The following is a 21898-nucleotide window of genomic DNA, read 5'->3' as shown; positions in this document are numbered from 1 at the left end:
TTCTTCTGTGATGTAGTGGTAACAAAGTTGGTGGGTTAACTCTGATCGCCGGTTGTGGTGAAAAATCTAACCCTTCCTATTCTTTCAATGCATTTTTCCGCAAAAGGTGTGTAAACTGTGTTGACTTGTATACCCTCCACTACACCACTGGATGTACTTTAGTAGTGTTTGTTCCCTTGTGCTGAATCTCATCTAGAGATACACGTGTGAGAGTCATGCATCTCAAACCGCAATAATCTCCCATTGAAATCAATCTATGGTTTATGAATGAGTCTCACAGTGGGCACTGCATGCACCTTACCTGGCCCCTCATTGACCTTGCTGTGTGAACCCCCTCCAGGTGCCCCCTGCCCTGTCCCCAGTCCCAGAGGTAGAGCGCCCCCTGGAGCAGCAGAACTGGTACCACGGAGTCATACCCAGGCTGGAAGTCCAGGAGCTGCTGAGGAGCGATGGAGACTTCCTGGTCAGACAGAGTCAGGGCAAGCAGGAGTATGTCCTCTCTGTCCACTGGGCTGGCTCTTGCAGGCACTTCCTTATCCAGAGCACAGACGTGAGTGTGTGAGTGTGTGAGTGTGTGTGTGAGTGTGTGTGTGTGTGTGTTTACAAAATGACCATGTCTGTACAGTTTGTATAGTTGTAGCGTGTGTGTGTTTAGAATATGTACCGCCTGGATGGAGAGGGATTCCACACCATTCCCATGCTGATGAACCACCTGGTCTCGTCACACCAACACGTCACCAAGAGGTCCGACATTGTCCTGAAGAGACCTGTCCTAAAGGTGTGCTGCACACACACACACACACACACACACACACACACACACACACACACACACACACACACACACACACACACACACACACACACACACACACACACACACAAACAGGTCAACTGTAATCTGTTGTAGATCCTGTTTTACCTTTGCTGAAAAGTCCCTTGTTTTGTTTTATTGTGATTTATTCAAGGTTCCCCAATGCTTTATATGTCTAAGTATTAACGTTAGTAGTTCACTTACCTAAATAAGGATGACATTACACTCCCACATGTTGAGTTATCTTTCTCTAGTAGTTCTGTAATTACATAATGGACTCCTTTATTACCTTTCATTTTTCAGTGAGTTATACTTTTACAGATGAATTACATACAATTTTATCTCACATGGTGTTCTAAATCTGTCCACAGTAAAAACCCTCCGCTGCCCTTCTCATTCTCTGCTGTGGGACATGTGGCTGTTGGTTAATGCTTCCAACAGGTTGAGAATAATGATGTTGCCATCAATTAAGTCTGGGGCCTAGCAAAGTGTAGTTAATGGGCCCCGTGTCTCCGGTCCTGTGTGCTGGTGTTGGGTGGACCTGTGGGTTTAACTTTGTCTGTGGGAGGAGGGAGATGTGTGAGTCAGGGGGTGTTCTTGTATGTATATATGTAGGCCTATGTTTTGTGTGTGTGTGGAATAGCGACTTTGTAGGGTGTGCCTGCATGCGCGCAAGCTTCTATTACACCTCTCCTGAGCATGTTGGGAGTGGATGGGCTCGGAACACACCTGCTCTGCTCACCACTCTGTGTAGCAGCTGTCTCAGCGTTAGGATCCATCAGATTTTAATGAGCTCCCAAGATCCACATACTCATACTTTCTCTCCACCCTCCTGCAGAGTGCTATACATACCACACTCACATGTTCTCTAGAGTCTAGAGCTGCATGCATACTGTACTACCACCATGCTGCCCATCAAAAGGGCTCCAGTGTTTTGCACACACTACAAGGTCTCCATTCTACACACACACACACACACACACACACACACACACACACACACACACACACACACACACACACACACACACACACACACACACACACACACACACACACTGTACACATACACTATTTTACACAATGCAGTTTTAGAAGTTGGTCCGAAATGCTTCTACCAGGCTGCAAAGTCAGTCTACCTATTCAGAAGGAACAGCAGCACTGGTGTCTCTGATTGGTTCCTCTCTATCTCACTCCCTCCAGGACAAGTGGGTTCTGGAACACGATGATGTCATCCTGGGGCAGAGCATTGGCCGGGTGAGCTCACCACCCGTGGAATGTCTGTTTGGAGTTATGAGAGGCTCTGATTGTCAGGTTGGCCTTCTGTTTTTGTTTTAGCCCAGATCCAGATTGAAGCTTGATGTGTGTCTGTTGTCCAGGGTAACTTTGGGGAGGTGTACAGTGGTCGTCTGCTTTCTGACAACACCCCTGTAGCTGTGAAAGCCTGCAGAGAGAACCTGGCCCCAGAACACAAGAACAGGTTCCTTATGGAGGCCAGGTCAGTCTGTTTCTCCCTCTCCCTCTCTCGTTCTCCTTCTCAGTCTCTCTCTCATTCACATTGACCTTGCTGACTCTCTCTGCTGTGCAGGATCCTGAAGCAGTATGACCATCCTAACATAGTGAAGCTGATTGGTGTCTGCACACAGAAACAACCCATCTATATCATTATGGAGCTGGTACAAGGTGAGCCAATCTATCGAGGGCCTTTACACTCTATACACAGCTACTGTACATTCTATCATTACAATGGACTAATAAAGTGTGTGTGTGTTCTGCCAGGGGGAGACTTCCTGTCCTTCCTGCGCTGTGAAGGTCACAACCTGAAGTCAAATATGCTGGTGAAAATGGCAGAGAATGTGGCATCTGGCATGGAGTATCTGGAGAGCAAGAAATGCATCCACCGGTGAGAGGCTAGGGAGATGGATCTAGTCTTCTCATATATTGAGTTGTATGAAGGCTGCCATACAATATGACAAGATTACATTTCCTTTGATTGCACAATTTATTCTAGATGATGGAACAGATTGAGGTTTTTGGGACAGTGAAGTTAACACAGTGTGTAGGGGTTACTGGAGCCTGTAGTGTAGGAATGACCCTAAGAGTGTTAAGCTGCTGTGTCTCTGAGGAGGTAGTAGAGGAGCAGAGGATGTAGGGCTCAGAGTCCTGGCTCCTGGCTCATCAGAGGAGTGCTGGATAATTAACCCAGCAGGAACACACCCAGGCTGGATGCTCCAGCCCCCGTTACCCTCTAACACTCCTTCTAACACTGCATGTCAAACTGCCGCCGCTCACTACTACACCCTGCATCAGGGAGCCCACATATGACAAGAGTGGCTGATTTTCTCTCACTTATTTATCGGCTGTCTATTGCTTCCTTCACTCGCTCTGGCTCTCGCTCTCTTTCTCTCTGGCTCTCGCTCTCTCTCTCTCTCTGGCTCTCGCTCTCTCTCTCTCTCTGGCTCTCTGTCTGTCTCGGTCTGTCTCTCTCTCTCTCTGTCTGTCTCGGTCTGTCTCTCTCTCTCTCATGCTCTCTCTCATGCTCTCTCTCTGGCTCTCTCTCTGGCTCTCGTTCTGTCTCGGTCTCGCTCTCTTTCTCTCTCTCTCACTCTCTCTCACTCACACTCTTTCTTTCTCTCTCTCACACTCTTTCTCTCTCGCTCTCTCTCTTTTTCTCTTTCTCTTTCTCTCTCTCTCTCTCTTTTATTCTCTCTCTCTCTCTTTCTCTCTCTCTCTGTGCAGGGACCTGGCAGCCCGTAACTGTCTGGTGGGAGAACAGAGCAGGGTGAAGATCAGTGACTTTGGGATGTCTCGCGAGCAGCAGGACGGGGTCTACTCTGCCGCGGGGGGCCTCAAACAGATCCCGGTCAAATGGACGGCCCCCGAAGCCCTCAACTATGGTACCTGGCTCTGCCCCGCGGCCACAACACTCACAACCATCCCTCTATCCCCTCCTCTCTTTATTCATGAATCTCTATCTGCATATCCCAAGACTAGAGAACTCACTAAACATGGCAACAACCTGTCAACCCAGACATCATTCCGTACCCTGTGATCAGTGTACTGCTTTTGTATTTCTCTGAAATGTCATCTCTAACAGACACACGCTGAACTGTGCTCTCTGGGGTTGGAGTGCTGGTGAAACATAGAAGAGTTCTGTCAGAAAAAAAGTCAGACCATACCTTTTGGGGCTTAGAGGAAGCTTCATTTCAAAACTCTATCACTACTTTTCTCAGGCTGTGATTGTGCAATAGTGTGCTGTACTACAATTGAATAGGTATGGCATCACTACAGGATCACCATCAAATGTAATTGCTGTCTCAATGCTGCCCCCTGCCTGTGTTTCAGGGAGGTACACCACGGAGAGTGACATGTGGAGTTTTGGAGTTCTCCTATGGGAGATATTCTCCAGGGGAGTCACCCCCTACACCAGCATGTCCAACCAGCAGACACGGGACGAGGTGGAGAAAGGTACAGCGAGTCATTGAGATTTCTAACACGAGTCAGAATTTACTCTGTAGGAGTTTCAAGTTTTAATGTCACATGAACAAGTGCAGTGAAATGCCTTTCTTTCAAACTCAAATATCAACAATGCAATGTAATACTAGACAAAAAATCACGAGAAATATGAGGAACACAATACATATACGTAAGCATATTATATACAGGGTCAATTCCAATACCATGTTTACAATGTGCAGGGATACTGGAGTGATGGAGGTAGATATGTATAGAGGTAAGGTGACTAGGCACCAGGATATAAAATAAACAGAGTAGCAGCAGCTTGTATGTGAGTTGGTGTGCGTGTGTGTCGAGTCAGTATAAATGTATGTGCATATTATGTGTGAGTGAGCAGTGAGTGTGTAAGACTCTCTGAGTGTGCATAAACAGTGCAAAAATAAAAAGGTCAATAAGGATACAAGGTTAACTCAGACAGTCCGTGTAACTAGTTTAGGAGTGGTGATGCAACATTATAGAAGTGTATAGAACAGACGTGACTCTGGGTACAATATGGAGTTAGGTCAGCTCTATACAGGAGTCCAAAACATTACACCCCTCTGGATTAACCCCAGGTGAAGCCAACCTGATGTCCATTCATGTTCTCCTGTCCCGTCTCCTAGGATACCGGATGCTAGCCCCAAACTCCTGTCCTCCAGATGTGTATGCCATTATGTGTCGCTGCTGGCAGTACGACTCCAGGAACCGGCCGTCCTTCAGCGAACTCAGGACCGAACTCAGTGCTTTGTACCACAAAGTGTCCTTACTCAAGTGACTTGTTTGATTCTCTTTTACCTTTTTATATGGAGAAGATGTTGCCTTTATTTAATATACATTGATTATAGAGAACCAGTTGCTATGTGATCTTGAATTGACCATATTTAAGTAGTGATGATCCACCAGCCTGTGAGACCACAGGTAATATAAGTACACAGGACATGTGTGTATTGAAAACATTGGTACCATATTCTACAAAGTATAATATTCTATCTGTTGAATGTTGCTATTGTTTACTGTATTACATTACTGTAAATGTACAAATTGAATGTTCCTTTTATATCAGCTTGAAATAGTTGATGGGATCTTTTTCTCTGTTGTCTTTTTTAATAACAAACAAACAAAAATTTGAACGCAACATGTAAAGTGTTGGTCTCATTTTTCATGAGCTGAAATAAAAGATCCTAGAATTTGTCCATACGCAAAAAAAATGTTTTTCTCTCAAATGTTGTGCAGAAATTTGATTACATCCCTGTTAATGAGCCTTTCTCCTTTGCCCAGATAATTAAATCACCTGACAGGTATGGCATATCAAGAAGCTGAATAAACAGCATGATCATTACAGAGGTGCACCTTGTGCTGGGAACAATAAGGCCACTAAAATGTGCAGTTCTGTCACACAACACAAAGCCACAGATGTATCAAGTTTTGAGGGAGTGCGCAATTGGCATGTTGACTGCATGAATGTCCACCAGAGCTTTTGCCATTTCTCTATCATAAGCGGTCTCCAACGTCGTTTTAGAGAATTTGGAAGGAGATCCAACCGGCCTCACAACTGCAGACCACGTGTAACCGCGCCAGCCCAGGACCTCCAAATCTGTCTTCTTCACTTGTGGGATCGTATGAGACCAGCCATCCAGACAGCTGATGAAACTGTGGGTTTGCACAACCTAAGTTTCAGACAGTTTGTGCAGATATTCTATCTCAGGGAAACTCATCTGCATGCTCGTCATCCTCACCAGGGTCTTGACCTACTGCAGCTTGACGTTGTAACTGACTTCAGTGGGCAAATGCTCAGCTTCAATAGCCACTGGCACCCTGAAGAAGTGTGCTCTTTACGGATGAATCCCAGTTTCAACTGTACCGGGCAGTCGGCAGACCGCGAGTATGGTGTCATGTGGGCGAGCGATTTGCTGATGTCAACGTTCTGAACACTGCCCCATGGTGGCAGTGAGGTTATGGTATGGGCAGGCATAAGCTATGGACAATGAACACAATTGCATTTTATCGATAGCAATTTGAATGCACAGAGATACCGTGACAAGACCCTGATGCCCATTGTCATGCCATCCATCCATCACCTCATGTTTCAGCATGATAATGCACGGCCCCATGTCACAAGGATCTGTACACAATTCCTGGAAGCTGAAAATGTCCCAGTTCTTCCCTGGCCTGCATACTCACCAGATATGTCACCCATTGAGCACATTTGGGTTGCTCTGGAGCGACGTGTTCGACAGCGTGTTCCAAGTTCCCGCCAAAATCAAGCAACTTCGAACACAGCCATTGAAGAAGAGTGGGACAGCATTCCACAGGTCACAATCGACAGCCTGACCAACTCTATACGAAGGAGATGTGTCGCGCTGCATGAGGCAAAGGATGTTCACACCAGATACTGACACATCCCCCTACCTTTTTTTTTTAAGGCGTGACCAACAGATGGATATCTGTATTCCCAGTCAGGCGAAATCCATAGATTAGGGCCTAATTTATTTATTTAAATGTACTGATGTATATGATCTGTAACTCAGTACAATCTTTGAAATTGTTGCATGTTGCGTTTATATTTTTGTTCGGTGTATTTAAATGAATTCAAATCCTCTTATGATGATGCCAGTGTTTTCTACTGCTTTTTAAAAAGTGGCCACTAGAGAGCAGTGCTGTGTGTATGAAAGAGTCATCCACTTCCATTGAGGCTAGTGATGAGACAGCTCATAATGTAGACTACTGTACAGTATGGTATGTGACACACCCTCTGCATGGGACCTTGTCTAAACATTGATACTGGCACTGTCACATTCTCATATTCTGGAACTTTATTTCTAGTGCATTGTGCCGCTCATTTAATTCCATATTCTTAGACTGGCCTTTGTCTACAGGCATCAATATGTTTTTATCCAGATCTTTCATGTCAAGACCTTATATCATTAAGACCTTTCACAACAATTATAAATGACAAGAGGGGAAACAGTAGCCTGTTCCTAGATCTGTTTGTGCATTAGCCAACTTGACACGCAATGATAGTCAGAAGGGTTGGCTAAAGCACATACAGATCTGAGACCAGACTAGCAAAACAGAGGTCTAAAAAGGAGCTAAAAGACAACGGTGATTCCGAAAGGTCTTGATTCCGAAAGGTCAGCAAATCGCATGACAATCAAGTTAAGTGACTTGTGAGCCACTTTCTCATGAGCAACCACCTATTATACAGGAGTGACACCAGAGACCTCTGAGAACATGCTAACCCCTTCTGTGGAATTACACAAACACTGCTACTATTCATTACTTAGAATGAGGTCAATTATAGGGGAACGTCATTGTTAGCCAAATATGTCGCGTTATTCTACCTGTCTAAGCAAGAGTGAGAATGTACTATATCAGTAACCAAATCTGTGGATATTGTGCCTAACATTGGCAATTTGTATTGTATTTTTATTGTACATGTGTATAAGATCAAAAGCATGAAGATTACACAAAAAAATAGAGGTTTATAATCTTGGTAAGCAGTGGTCAGCCCATCTACCGACTGATCCAGGGAAAAGACAGATGAACGTACAGGAGAGTAGCTCAAGTGATTTGGATCCTGTGTTGTAGAAGAATGCAGATGTGTAATATGGCAGTGCTTAATAGCCATTCATCCTCTGCTGATCTAACAGGAGCAATACCTACACAGTCCTGGGGGAGTGGCAGCAATTCACTCATCCCCCATCTTCAGCAAATAGCATGACAGGCAGACAGACAGGTGATAAAGATGTCACATTCTCTGTGATTGTGCAACTAGCCTGATGTTAAAAGCACCTTGCAGTTAAGCATGTTCAGTCACTTTCTGCATCAGCTGAATGTCTTAAGATGAGGGGGCGGCAGATAGCCTAGTGGTTAGAGCGTTGGACTAGTAACCGAAAGGTTGCAAGATCAAATCCCCGAGCCGACAAGGTAAAAATATGTCGTTCTGCCCCTGAACAAGGCAGTTAACCCACTGTTCCTAGGCCGTCAATGAAAATAAGAATTTGTTCTTAACTGACTTGTCTAGTTAAATAAAGGTAAAAATAAAATGAGTGTGTTTGTTCTCTATAGAGAACAACAAACAAAGCAAAACCATCTGATATTTACCTTATTGACTCCAGTGGATGAAAATAAAGTATGGCAACAGCCTTTATCATTTTTCTGTTATAACACCCATTTTCCCTCAAACACGCAGGTAGTCACAGACAGTCATTACTAACTACACAAATGTATATGCATAAACTCAAACTAACTTTGCATTTATGCATGTTCATTTTGTAGTTAATATTCAACTACTAAAGACCTAGAGACACACCACTGAGTGTTGAATGCTGCAATATCAATAATTATCAATACAACTTTACTATAAGTTATATGTTTAGTAGTTAGATATTAACTACAAAAATGAATATGCATAAACACAAAGTTAGTTTGAGTCAAAGATGTTGCAACTACCCATTTAATGTATACAAAGTAGGGCATAATTCACCCTTTGTTCTAAGTGAGATCTAAGGAATGGGCTGGTTTGAAAAGTAGGACCAAACTCACTCTGTTCCAGGAGTTTCCCTCGATTCCTGTAACAGAGTGAATTTGGAACGTTGCCTTTAAAAGCCGCAATGACTATAACTTGGGATTGGATTGAATGCCGGTCTTAATTTGGCCCGAATTTTGTAGACATGAAATGGATTTCTGCAGTTGCAACATATTTGACTCAATGTGTTTATGTAAAATTCATTTTTGTAGTTAATATCTAACTACTAAACATATAACTTATAGTAAAGTTGTATTGATAATTATTGATATTGCAGCATTCAACACTCAGTGGTGTAACATGGCAATACAGTAACATGGCTATAGACCACCGCTATGCTTGAAAATATGGAGTGGTAAAACATAACCCCAAACATAACTCTCTGTATTCAGGTCAATTTTAATGGCGTTGACATTGTTTGCAGTATTACTTTGTCACTAGGTCTTTAGTAGTTGAATATTAACTACAAAATGAACATGCATAAATGCAAAGTTAGTTTGAGTCAAAGATGTTGCAACTGCAGCTTCCTATTTCATGTGTATAAAAGTAGGGCCAAATTCACTCTTTGTTTTAAGTGAGATGTGAGGAATTGGTGTGTGTTGATTCCTGGAACAGAGTGCATTTGGTCTTACATTCCTTGTCTCACTTAAATCAAATAGTGAATGTGGCACTACTTTTGTACACATAAATACTGTATGTAGCTGCAGTTGTTCTAAGTGAGATATAAGGAATGAGACTGTTTTGAGAAAGGACAAAATTCACTCTGTTCCAGAAATCAACACACTTAAAAAAAGAATATGCAGAAACACAAAGTTACTTTGAGTCAAATATGTTGCAACTGCAGCTACATACAGTATTTATGTGTACAAAAGTAGTGCCACATTCACTATTTCATTTAAGTCAGATAAGTAATGTAAGACCAAATGCACTCTGTTCCAGGAATCAACACACACCAATTCCTCACATCTCACTTAAAACAAAGAGCCCTATTTTTATACACATGAAATAGGAAGCTGCAGTTGCAACATCTTTGACTGAAATTAGCTTTGTGTTTAATTATATTCATTGTTGTAGTTAAAGGGGAACTACACTCGCTGAATTGGCCTCGTTTTTTGGCTTGCTCCTCAAGAAATGCTGGAGGCCATGACAGAAGCCAAATGTGAGTTGGCTTGGGGGGTGTGGTTTGATGTGGGTGTTTCTTGTGTGTCCTTGCCACACCCATCTGTCAAAACCTTGCCCGCAGCTGTTTCCCCCACTCAATCACAACAAACAAACTGCCTGCAGGTTGAGTTCAATAACTACAGGCAGATAGATGTATGATGAGATGCCGGATGAAGCGTTGAATAGGTCAGTAGCCTACAGAGTAATATGAGATGAATGCAATTGCTGAATTTATGTAGATATTCTAAACTAAGTGTTTTGGAAACTTTCAAATGTAGTAACAGGTCCATGTACAATAAACAACCGTTTACATAATATCATAGAAGCAGTGTTCTGCTAATATAACAATGTGCACCATTCATTGTCTTTCTCAGGAATTTTGTCTGGTGGTAATAGGGCTACCTTGGCAAACATGTCAGAGTGGTCATAACTTCCTGTGTTGTCCCGTATACAACAGGATTTTCCTGATCCTGGTGTAGAATACACACAAGTTCTCCCTCCCCATAATGACTCATACCATTCAATTAAATAATACAAAACGACAATACAAGTAAAAGTTGTCTAGTAAAATGTTAATGCTGAGTGCCAGGTCTCTGTCCATTCAGCGACGTCAGTATCAAGCCTGTCTGTCGGTCAGGACTCTATCACATCATCTTGCAAGTCTCCAAGTGCTAGCTCCATAGAGCCTCTTGATATCTGACAAACATACACTCACTGACCAGTTCATTAGGTACACCCATCTATGTAGTACTGTGTTGGAACCCCATTGCCTCCAGAACAGCCTGAATTCTTCAGGGCATTCTACAAGGTGTCGGAAACGTTCCACAAGGATGTAAGTCCATACTAACGCTATGGCATCACAGTTTCTGCAGATTGGGCGGGCGTCAGTTCATGCTGTGAACAGCCAGTTCTATATCTTCCCAAAGATGCTCTATTGGGTTGAGGTCTGGGGACTGTGCAGGGCACTCAAGTAAACTGAACACGCTGTCATGTTCCAGGCAATGTTTTTCACTCTTCAATTGTCCAGTGTTGGTGATCGCGTGCCCACTGGAGCCGCTTCTTCTTGTTTTTAGCTGATAGGAGTGGAACCCTGTGTGGTCGTCTGCTGCAATAGCCCATCCGTGACAAGGATTGACGAGTTGTGTGTTCCAAGATGCCATTCTGCACACCACTGTTGTACTGTGCCATTATTTGTCCATTTGTGGCCCGCCTGTTAGATTGCACGATTCTTGCCATTCTCCTTTGACCTTAATTGCCAATCTCCTTCGGCCACCCACAGGACTGCCGCTGACTGGATGTTTTTTGTTTGTCACACCATTCTCAGTAAACCCTAGACACTGTTGTGTGTGAAAAGCCCAGAAGGGAGGATGTTTCTGAGATACTGGATCTGGCACTCCTGACACTGACTTTCATACCGTGCTCAAAGTCGCTTAGGCCACTCATTTTGCCCATTCTAACATTCAATCGAACAGTAACTGAATGCCTCAATGCCTGTCGGCCTGCTTTATATACCAAGCCACTGCCCTGTGACTCACTGTCTGTCGGAGCAATCTGTTCTTGTGAACAAGGTATACTGGCCACTGAGTGTATACTATGTTAAAGTTTGAACAGGTCAAACTAAACCTACCTAATTATAGTCTCCCCATCAACAAACATTGTTGAGCAGGCAAGAGGTGAGGCAGGAGGTAAGGTTTTTGCCAGCGCCCCATTGATGGGCATAACAGCGTAGATCAGCTCCTGGCCCCTCATCAAAGATACTGGTCGGTCATACACAAACACACACACAAAGCACTGATTACATTATCAATGGTGGTTATGATTAGCATGGTGGAACCAACCTGATTGCTGCATTCACCTTTCTATTTCACTTCAGATATAATGGTATGTGAAGTGAAATACAATGGTAAACACAGCGATCAGGCTGGTTCCACCAGGCTAAGTTATGAAGGGGAATTGGGGAAAAACTCTAAACTCTTTTGACCTTTGACCAGGTCAAATGTCACCAACCTGTTTCAAGTGTCATTCCTGTTCCATTTATAGGAATGCGCACAGCTAGGGCATGTCTGCATGATGCTGAGGGTCATCCTCAAAAACAATGTACTTCCTCGTCTTATGAGGTGATGTTGACTGGGAGGGCCCGTGACAGGGTTATTCAATAAATACACTAGTGGTAAATTGCATTTTGTTATAAAGAAAGGACAAAGCTTTTTTTGCACTTCACAACCAAAATGACTTCTCCTTGTATCTGCTTGGCTGGCTAATTAACCAACTAGTTTAATCAAACCGAGTATTTTTTTTAGACACATTTTCACATAACACACATTGCCATTGTTGATGAAGCCGTCTGTGTCACCAGGGCAGTAACTCGGGTCAAGTTAAATCTAGGTCGTCACTAGTTACCACAGGCACAAAGTTATAAACACCGCCTATTTCTACAATTACACTTCTTAGAATGTGATTTTAAACCTAACCCTAACAACACTGCTAACCTTATGCATAACCCTAACCTTAAATTATGACCAGGAAGTTAACTTTTGTACAGAATGACTAGCACCAGATTGTATTAGATTCAGGCCGGTAATGCCGCTATGGTTTGTTGCTCCAGTCCTAGTTCACTGTATTACTGAGACATGTGTTAGGTACCACCATAGCTGCATCCATTATTTAGTTTTGCCCTAGACAATACAGAACACACTTGTATGAGCTACGAATTAACTTTCAAACCCGACTTGTAGGCCATAACTAGCTAACGTTAACTAGCCTATAGCTAGCTAAAAGTGCCTCGCTAGCATTATCAAATGATAACTTTACATAACCAGCAGTATCTAGACAATACACAATAAACTTGTATGAGCCATGAACTAACTAGGTTGTATTATCAAAAAACTAGCTAAACAAAAGTATATGTACTCCTTCACTTCATAAATGTACTCAGATCGCTACAGGCTCAGGGGGCCTGAGAGGGGAAAGCATCTTCCGACATTATTCCCTGCAATGTTTTCAGCCTTGAAATCCTGGAGATAGATCCAAGAACCTTTTAGCCACTTTCATAATGATTTCCAGATTTTTTTGTTAGTTTGTCCTGTACAATGAATCACCTGCACAATAAACGCAACAAAATCAACCTTCTTCAGCAATTAATCTTTCAGGATCTCTCAAGTGACACATCCACAGACTGTTGGGCATCCACTGCCATAGCTTCATCATCTCAACTCGCTGATTTGACAATTTTCACTGTCTCTGCATAGGAGACCTTCTCGACAGCCCTGATCCTTCCTACTTTGACCTCCTTCACCCTAACAGGGCACTCAGGGAACTCTGGAACCTGATTCTCATTACAACTGGAATACCTTGCATCCTCAGACTCTTCAACAATGATATTCCGTTTGCAAACACTTGACAAGTGGCCAATTTTTTTAACATTTATGACATCGAAGCTTTTGTACATAAGCTCGCACTGCATATCTCATATATCCCAGCTTTACATGGGTCAGGAGAAATTCTTCATCTTACTTCAATAATACAGAAATGCTTTCCTCTCTCTTTCCATTCACAGGGCGGGTTAAGCGACGTGGATCAACTATTCCTGGCATGATCACAGTGGTGGAAAAAGTACGCAATTGTCATACTTGAGTAAAAGATATCTTAATAGAAAATTAAGAGAATAGAAAAAAGTAAAAGTGAAAGTCACTCAGTAAAATACTACTTGTGTAAAAGTCTGAAGGTATTTGGTTTAAAATATACTTAAGTATCAAAAGTAAATGTAATTGCTAAAATATACTTAACTATCAAAAGTAAAAGTATAAATAATTTCAAATTCTTTACATTAAGCAAACCAGACGGCACCATTATCTTGTTTTTTAAATTTACGGATAGCCAGGGGCACACTCCAACACCCAGACATAATTTACAAACGAAGCATTTGTGTTCAGTGAGTCAGCCAGATCATATGCAGTAGGGATGACCAGAAATGTTGTCTTGATAAGTGTGTGAATCGGACCGTTTTCCTGTCCTGCTAAGCATTCGAGTACTTTTGGGTGTCTAGGAAAATATATGCAGTAAAAAGTACATTATTCTCTTCAGGAATGTAGTGAATTAAAAGTAAAAGTTGTCAAAAATATAAATAGTAATGTGCAGATACCACCAAAAACAACTTAAGTAGTACTTTAAACTATTTTTACTTAAGTACTTTAGACCAGGGTTTCCCAAACTCCCCTTGGGCGCACGTTGTGAGATTTGTGAGTTTTGCCCAAGCACTACAAAGCTGATTCAAACAGCCAACTCATCATCAAGCTTTGATTATTTCAATCAGCTGTGTAGTGCTAGGGCAAAAATTCTAATGTGCACCTAGTGGGGTCCCCAGGACCGAGTTTGGGAACCCTGCTTAATACCACTGCATGTTCTTTGAGCAGATACAATTTCAAAGCTAGTGCAGTTTGTACAGTTGCAGTTAGGGAGATAGTACATCTAGTACAGATTACATTGCATTGCTAATAAAGATTTTTTAAAGCTAGTACAGCAAAGTGTTGGGAATAGTCGATTTTTAAACATTAGTTGTAAAGGTACCTTATCATTTAATTGACTCAGGGCCTGATTTATAGCTAGTTTTGGTTGGCTTCTCCACTCTATGAGCCTGTCTACTTTACTACCCTACTGGCTGAGCTTTGAACCACAATGTCTTCAGGGCCTGAATGTCACAGGATGACCAGGGTAGGGGTCAACAAAATATCCCAAAACGCTGCTGCAGGAACATTCCAATTCATAAAAGCATGCTTCTTCTATGTGCAATAACTCCAATAATCTCCAAACTTCTCAGAAGCCTATCTTTCCATCCCTCAGCGTTACCTGAGGTTTTTTTGGTCCACATACCATGATGCAGGAAACCTTATGACACTGGCAGGGGTTTTGCGTCAGTCTGTGACATCTTAAAAGTGAGTTATCACATGACTAGCCATTGTGAAGGGTTTCACGTCAGTGAGGTATGATGAAGTGTATCTCTGTTGTAGATCAGTGCTCTCTGTCAGCAGGCTATCAAGAGTGTCAGGCCCTACTATGAGTGAGCGTGGGTCGGTGTCACCCAGAGATAGCTGTCTGTCTCTCATTCCTCTATGCTATCACCTATCTCGTGAATGCATACTGTATGCATACTGTATGTCTCTAAGCATCAACCAAGGTGCACGAACAAAGGAGAAAACTGGAAATGTGAGAGATACTCTGATAACTCTTGGTAAACCTCCGAGCTGTATGGGTTATTAGTGACATCCAGTTATTAATCACCTGGCGATGGATGTATTCTTTGTGTGAGCCAAGGGAGGCTTCACTCCGAGCCAGTATGTCGCTCAGACTGCTGCATCACCATGTATCACATAAATCACATTTGATTGCTTTTTTTACAGTAGAGATGGCATGAGTGATGAGGAGCTTTCTGAGACAAAGGTAAACAATCACTGGGCTTGGGCCTTTTTAAAAATATTTTTTCTTTACTCTTGTTCCTGTTTTCTTTCACTTGGTTTCTATTACTATGGTATAGCAATGCTATAATGCAGAATGAGTGGATTATACATCTTCTCATGCTTTAAATCCCTGACTTAAAGGAACAACCCACTCCAAAACTATACTTTGGTTTTCTTTTCATGAGTCTACTGTTGATACAGTCCCCAAATGTTTTGCATGTTAGCAGTCAAGTTTTAAAGATATTGGACATTCAAGAAGCAAGGTGTCACTTGCCACATCATTATGATGCAAAACGCATAGTGTATTTTCCTTTAAGCCAGCAAGGTGGAAAAATCTGCCATTCTACCCTTGAGCAAGGCAGTTAACCTCCAACAACAACTGCTTCCCGGATGCCGATGACGTGGATTAAGGCAGCCCTCTGCACCTCTCTGATTCAGAGGGTTAAATGGTCCCAGACGCATTTCAGTTGAATGCATTCAGTTATACAACTGACTAGGTATCCCCTCTCCCTTCCCTTCACATCTCCGATGTTGTGTCATTCATATTCACTGTCTCTCTCCTTCACAGCTCAGATGGTCAGGGACCATCTGAGCCTGGTCCCAGATCAATGCTATCATTCCAACTCCTTGTCACGGAAAACAATGAAAGACATGATAATTCAATTAGTATTTGGTAAGAGAGCAAAAATAGACTGGCTAAGTTTAAGGAGAGAGGGCCCTGTTGCTTTACACTGTACATTTTCTCATATCCTCAGACCTCATGTGGTTCTACACCCCTCAGTGGTGTCAGAGATGGTTAATAGTGTTATTGTATTGCGGCATTGGCAGGCAAACCACATTCACTGTTTTGGGCAGAGAGGGCTAAGAAAGCAAAACTCAGAAATTGCCTGAGGTATCTGTGGTGCGCTGTTCTGTGACTCACCTGCCTATTGATTTGCAGCTCTCCATGAGATCTTATGGTACATCACTGGTGGAATGTATCTGTGCCGCAATGACAGTTGAGGACACCACACCATGTAATAGAGAGCCTTGTAGGAATGTAGCTTTGAAGATAATGATCTAACTGACTCCATAATATCCCTTGGTCACATTCTTTCACTGATTAGTTTTGTTTGTGAAACGTTTGTATAACTCACCTTGGCCCAACTGAATGGTTGGTCTTCTGGAGGTACTAGAGGCTAGTGGCTATGTCTGACATTCACTCAAACTTTTAATTAAAACAATCACTGAAAAAACCTGAACTGTCTGTAAGGCATTGCCCTGGTTTAGTCTGTCTCTAATGGTTAATTATTTGAAGGCTGTTCAGGCTCATAACAATGAGGAGGTGAGACCCAGTCATGCAGTTCTTTTTGAATAACGTTGTATTATTCCGAACCATCAGAAAACTCCTTATTAGACAACCTATTAGATATGCAAGGCACTTTTGTCCTCGTAAAATTCATTTATTTTGTTTACAGACAACTTAGGCCTACTCATCCAACATATTTTGTTGAAGTTATATCCCGTAGTTGAGGCCTCAGTGCCAGTCAGGTTGTGCTATCATGCCAATGCCTATGTAGGCTTGATAATGACAGCAGTGAAGTTGGCATTGGCAAGAGCACAAACAGAGATGGGACCAGGCTACCACAGTTGAACACTGAAGATACCACTGTAAAGAGACACCTCAAACCTAATCTGAAATGCAATAAGCAAAATAAAAAATGTATACCACTCTTATTGTTGCTACTACAGCACAATTGACAATCATTACAGCAGTCTTATCATTGTATTTCATGTTGATTACATACAGTACAACATAAATGTAGGTTTTACCTAACAGTTTTTTATGCTTATGTCACTAAGATCTTGTACAGTACCAATATCACGAGTTTGTCTATTAATTCCCTCTGATTATCAACTGTCAAAAACGACAGTAGATGTTAGAATAGCAAAAGAAACGCTCCAGGGCCTTGATCATAGTTAAGATAAGAGTCATCAGCGAGACACCAACTAAGACAGCAACCGACATCATGCTGTGTGTGTGTGTCCATCACGCGTGTTCTTATGATGCCCCATGTGCACGCGTCGCCTGCATACCTAGAAAACACATGCATTTAGGAGGATGTTCTCTTCTAGTACAGGTGCACAGGTCCTTACTGATACAGTGTGATGAGTTCACTAAGGGTTCAATAATACTGTATTTCATCATATATTCAGTAGTTGGCCTATGTGGTTAGCTACGGGTGTGTCACGCTCTGACCGTAGATTGCTTTGTATGTTTCTATTTTTAGTTTGGTCAGGGTGTGATGTGGGTGGGTATTCTATGTTGTAGGTCTAGGTTTTCTATTTCTATGTGTTTGGCCTGGTATGGTTCTCAATCAGAGGCAGCTGTCTATCGTTGTCTCTGATTGAGAGCCATACATAGGTAGCCTGTTTTCACACTTTTGTTTGTGGGTGGTTATTTTCTGGTTAGTGTTTGTTGCACCTGTCAGAACTGTTCGTTGGTCGTTTTGTTGTTTTTGTTCGTGTATTCATCTTGATTAAAAGTAATTATGGATACGTACCACGCTGCATTTTGGTCCTCCTCTCCTTCTCCCGACGACTTTTGTTAGAGTGACTTTAGAAGATGTTGAAATTAATTTTCTATGTTTTTTCATTGACTGATCAATGAAAGTAGAGTTTGGTAGGGGCTCAATCAAGGCACATTTTAACTCAATCATAGTTAAAGTTTGGGCTCTACTCAAAACCACATCAGGGAGTCTCCAAGGTAAACGAAACAACATTGGTCCATATCAAGGTCCAGGTGAGAGTCCTTTTGTTTACTGAACATTTGTTTCAGGATTAGATTACTTGAATTTCTAATTCTCACACTCCTCTATTCTCTCCCTACCCTGAACAAAACTTTAAAATTACAGATTTCATTTATTTTAAATGCAATTTCATTCAATATACTTTGTAAAAATACACATGTAGTAGTAAAATTGTTACCCCACATTATACTGCCAGTTTCCTCTTTGTGCTCTGGCTGTGTACATATAATCCAGACTGATACAGGCCTGCTGTTCAGTGAAGGCAGCGTGGCACATGGAGTTACCGGATGCCCTTATTGCCTCAGATGCACCTCATTACCACTTTGGGCAGATGACTGGACAGATATTGCTCAGTGTGTCTATTTAAATTGATATAGACATAAACAAAACATTTGGTATGTTATCCTGCATGTCTGTGTATGCCAGAAATACCCCTGTTGCCTGCAGTGTTTATTTAAGATCAATCCACACATCACCATCAACACTAGTCAGGGCACCAAGTAGTACACTATCAACCCAAACATCACCATCACCAGGACAATCAAGCCTCTATGTAGGCTGTAAATAATTATATTTTCTATTGCGCTGACCTTAAATTCTATCATAATGCACCAACTAAGTTGCAAGCTATAGGTAGAAGATTTGGTACTGCAATTTGCATAGCCTTGGTACTCATTTCAACATTATTAGGCTACATGAATTATGTCTGCTCAAATGGATTAAGGAAGACCGACATTGTCAAATAGGTACTCGCATGTTAAACAAAAATGATAATTTGTTTGTACAAACATAAATATTTAAATACATGTTAATTCATTCATTACAGACAGTGGATAGGGCAATATCCCCCCCAAGATGCAAATACAGTTCATGGTAACTCAAAGCAGCTAAAGCTGAGGTTGCTGATCCATCAGCTGCTTTCTTAAATTAACACTGCAGGTAGAAGGGGAATGTATTGCATACAACACAGTGCTGTGGGATAACATACCAAATGTGTTGTTTATGGCTGGTGTTCAACCTTCCTAAGTTCTCCCATGTCACCCTGCTCCTCCGCACAGTCCACTGGCTTCCAGTCGAAGCTCGTATGATCGTCAAGACTCTGGTGCTTGCCTACGGAGCATCAAGGGGAACTGCCCCTCCTTACCTTCAGGCTATGCTCAAAACCAACGTCCAAAACCAAGCGCTCCGTTCAGCCACCCTTGGTCTCTCAGCCCTCCCACCTTTAAGGGAGGTTAGCTCCCGCAGCCCAGTCAAAGCTCTTCTCTGTCCTGACACCCCAATGGTGGAACAAGCTTCCCCCTAAAGTTAGGCCAACGTTCCCTGCCACTCTTCCGAAAACCTCTGAAACCCTACCTCTTTGAAGAATATCTTAAATAAGTCTCATGTACCATCTAAACTGCAGTAAAATATATTTTTCATCACAAAAAAATATTGTATTTTCAGCTGTTTGAAGCTGGTGTACAAAACCGAAAGTAAAAGATGCGAAAACGAAACTTAAGCACGGGAAGCATATAAATAGTGCACATGGAACAGATCTATCACTTCTTAGACTTGCTTTCAATGAGACTTACAGATCTATAATTCACATTTCTATGTGAATTTGGTTGGGTCGCCCAAAAAGCCCAAAAAGTTACATATTGCAGCTTTAAATGTTGTATACTGTATATCTGTCTTTTGACTACAAAAAATGTCAACCATGACCTAGAGTATTTGTAGTTTCCCTGACCTTCTCTAATGCAGAATGTTGTTTGTAGCCTGATTCATAGCCTGGTTCCTCTCTAGGTTTCTTCCTAGGTTTTGGCCTTTCTAGGGAGTTTTTCCTAGCCACCGTGCTTCTACACCTGCATTGCTTGCTGTTTGGGGTTTTAGGCTGGGTTTCTGTACAGCACTTTGAGATATCAGCTGATGTAAGAAGGGCTATATAAATACATTTGATTTGATTTGTAATGAATACTGTTGTATCATTTCTGCTTTGTAGCTCCAGGCCGCAGCCAGCGTGTTCTTAGGGCAAGTCGAATTATTCTGTAAGTAAATCTCTGACACTTCTACTTTAGGTGACATTATGAATGGAATAGTGGTCATACAATATCATACGAATTATAGGAAGTACAGTACCAGTCAAAAGTTTGGACACACCTACTAATTTCAGGGTTTTTCTTTATTTGTACTATTTTCTATATTGTAGAATAATAGTGAAGACATCAAAACTATGAAATAACACATGGAATCATGTAGTAACAAAAAGTGTTAAACAAATCAAAATATATTTTATATCTGAGATTCTTCAAAGTAGCCACCCTTTGCCTTGACGACAGCTTTGCACACTCTTGGCATTCTCTTGACCATCTCCACCTGGAATGCTTTTCCAACAGTCTTGAAGGAGTTCCCACATATGCTGAGCACATGTTGGCTGCTTTTCCTTCACTCTGCGGTCCAACTCATCCCAAACCATCTCAATTGGGTTGAGGTCGGGTGATTGTGGAGGCCAGGTCATCTGATCAGCACTCCATCACTCTCTTTCTTGGTCAAATAGCCCTTACACAGCCTGGAGGTGTGTTGGGTCATTGTCCTATTGAAAACAAACAATAGTTCCACTGAGCACAAAACTGATAGGATGGCGTATTGCTGCAGAATGCTGTGGTAGCCATGCTGGTTAAGTGTGCCTTGAATTCTAAATAAACTATCAACAGTGTCACCAGCAAAGCGCCATCACACCTTCTCCTCCATGCATCGCGGTGGGAACCACACATGCGGAGATCATCCGTTCACCTACTCTGCGTCTCACAAAGACATGGCGGTTGGAACTAACAAATTTGGACTCATCAGACCAAAGGAAAGATTTCCACCGGTCGAATGTCCATTGCTCGTGTTTCTTAGATTGCTCAAGTCTCTTCTTATTATTGGTATCCTTTAGTAGTGGTTTCCTTGCAGCAATTCGACCATGAAGGCCTGTTTCACACAGTCTCCTCTGAACAGTTGATGTTGAGATGTGTCTGTTACTTGAACTCGGTGAAGCATTTTTTTGGGCTGCAATTTCTGAGGCTGGTAACGTTATACACCAGAAGTTAATGGGTATCTGTAGGACGAATGTACAGTTGAAGTCGGAAGTTCACATACACTTAAGTTGGAGTCACTAAAACTCGTTTTTCAACTACTCCACAAATTTCTTTTTAACAAACTAAAGTTTTGTCAAGTCAGTTAGGACATCTACTTTGTGCATGACACAAGTAATTTTTCCAACAATTATTTTCATGACAGATTATGTCACTTATAATTCACTGTAAAGTTTCCATACTGTGCCTTTAAACAGCTTGGAAAATTCCAGAAATTCCAGCTAATTGACATAATTTCAGTCAATTGGAGGTGTACCTGTGGATATATTTCAAGGCCTACCTTCAAACTCAGTGCCTCTTTGCTTGACATCATGGGAAAATCAAAGGAAATCAGTCAAGACCTCATAAAATAATTGTAGGCCTCCACAAGTCTGGTTCATCCTTGGGAGCAATTTCCAAACGCCTGAAGGTACCACGTTCATCTGTACAAACAAAAGTACGCAAGTATAAACACCATGGGACCACGCAGCCGTCATACCACTCAGGAAGGAGACGCGTTCTGTCTCCTAGAGATTAACTTACTTTGGTGCGAAAAGTGCAAATCA

At 42.1% G+C, this 21898-nt stretch overlaps 1 protein-coding gene across 2 annotated transcripts in view; it reads left to right on the top strand.

Annotated features, from left to right (window-relative positions):
- LOC129834490 (tyrosine-protein kinase Fes/Fps-like) overlaps positions 1 to 6956 on the top strand; it is a 31352-nt gene extending 24396 nt beyond the window's left edge. For both annotated transcript variants that reach the window (XM_055899528.1, XM_055899527.1), the window contains exons 11-19: positions 341 to 550; positions 656 to 778; positions 2018 to 2071; positions 2194 to 2312; positions 2403 to 2497; positions 2594 to 2717; positions 3554 to 3711; positions 4160 to 4282; positions 4933 to 6956. In XM_055899528.1, coding sequence (XP_055755503.1) covers positions 341 to 550; positions 656 to 778; positions 2018 to 2071; positions 2194 to 2312; positions 2403 to 2497; positions 2594 to 2717; positions 3554 to 3711; positions 4160 to 4282; positions 4933 to 5084 — 1158 coding nt within the window. In that variant the 3' untranslated portion in view covers positions 5085 to 6956. The remainder of the gene's footprint in view (positions 1 to 340; positions 551 to 655; positions 779 to 2017; positions 2072 to 2193; positions 2313 to 2402; positions 2498 to 2593; positions 2718 to 3553; positions 3712 to 4159; positions 4283 to 4932) is intronic.
- Positions 6957 to 21898: the final 14942 nt, after the last annotated feature.

This window comes from Salvelinus fontinalis, chromosome 35 (genome assembly GCF_029448725.1).
Source record: "Salvelinus fontinalis isolate EN_2023a chromosome 35, ASM2944872v1, whole genome shotgun sequence".
Classification (NCBI taxonomy): Eukaryota; Metazoa; Chordata; class Actinopteri; order Salmoniformes; family Salmonidae; genus Salvelinus; species Salvelinus fontinalis.
Note: the sequence above shows the minus strand (reverse complement) of the source record. Positions and strands in the feature narration are given on the sequence as shown.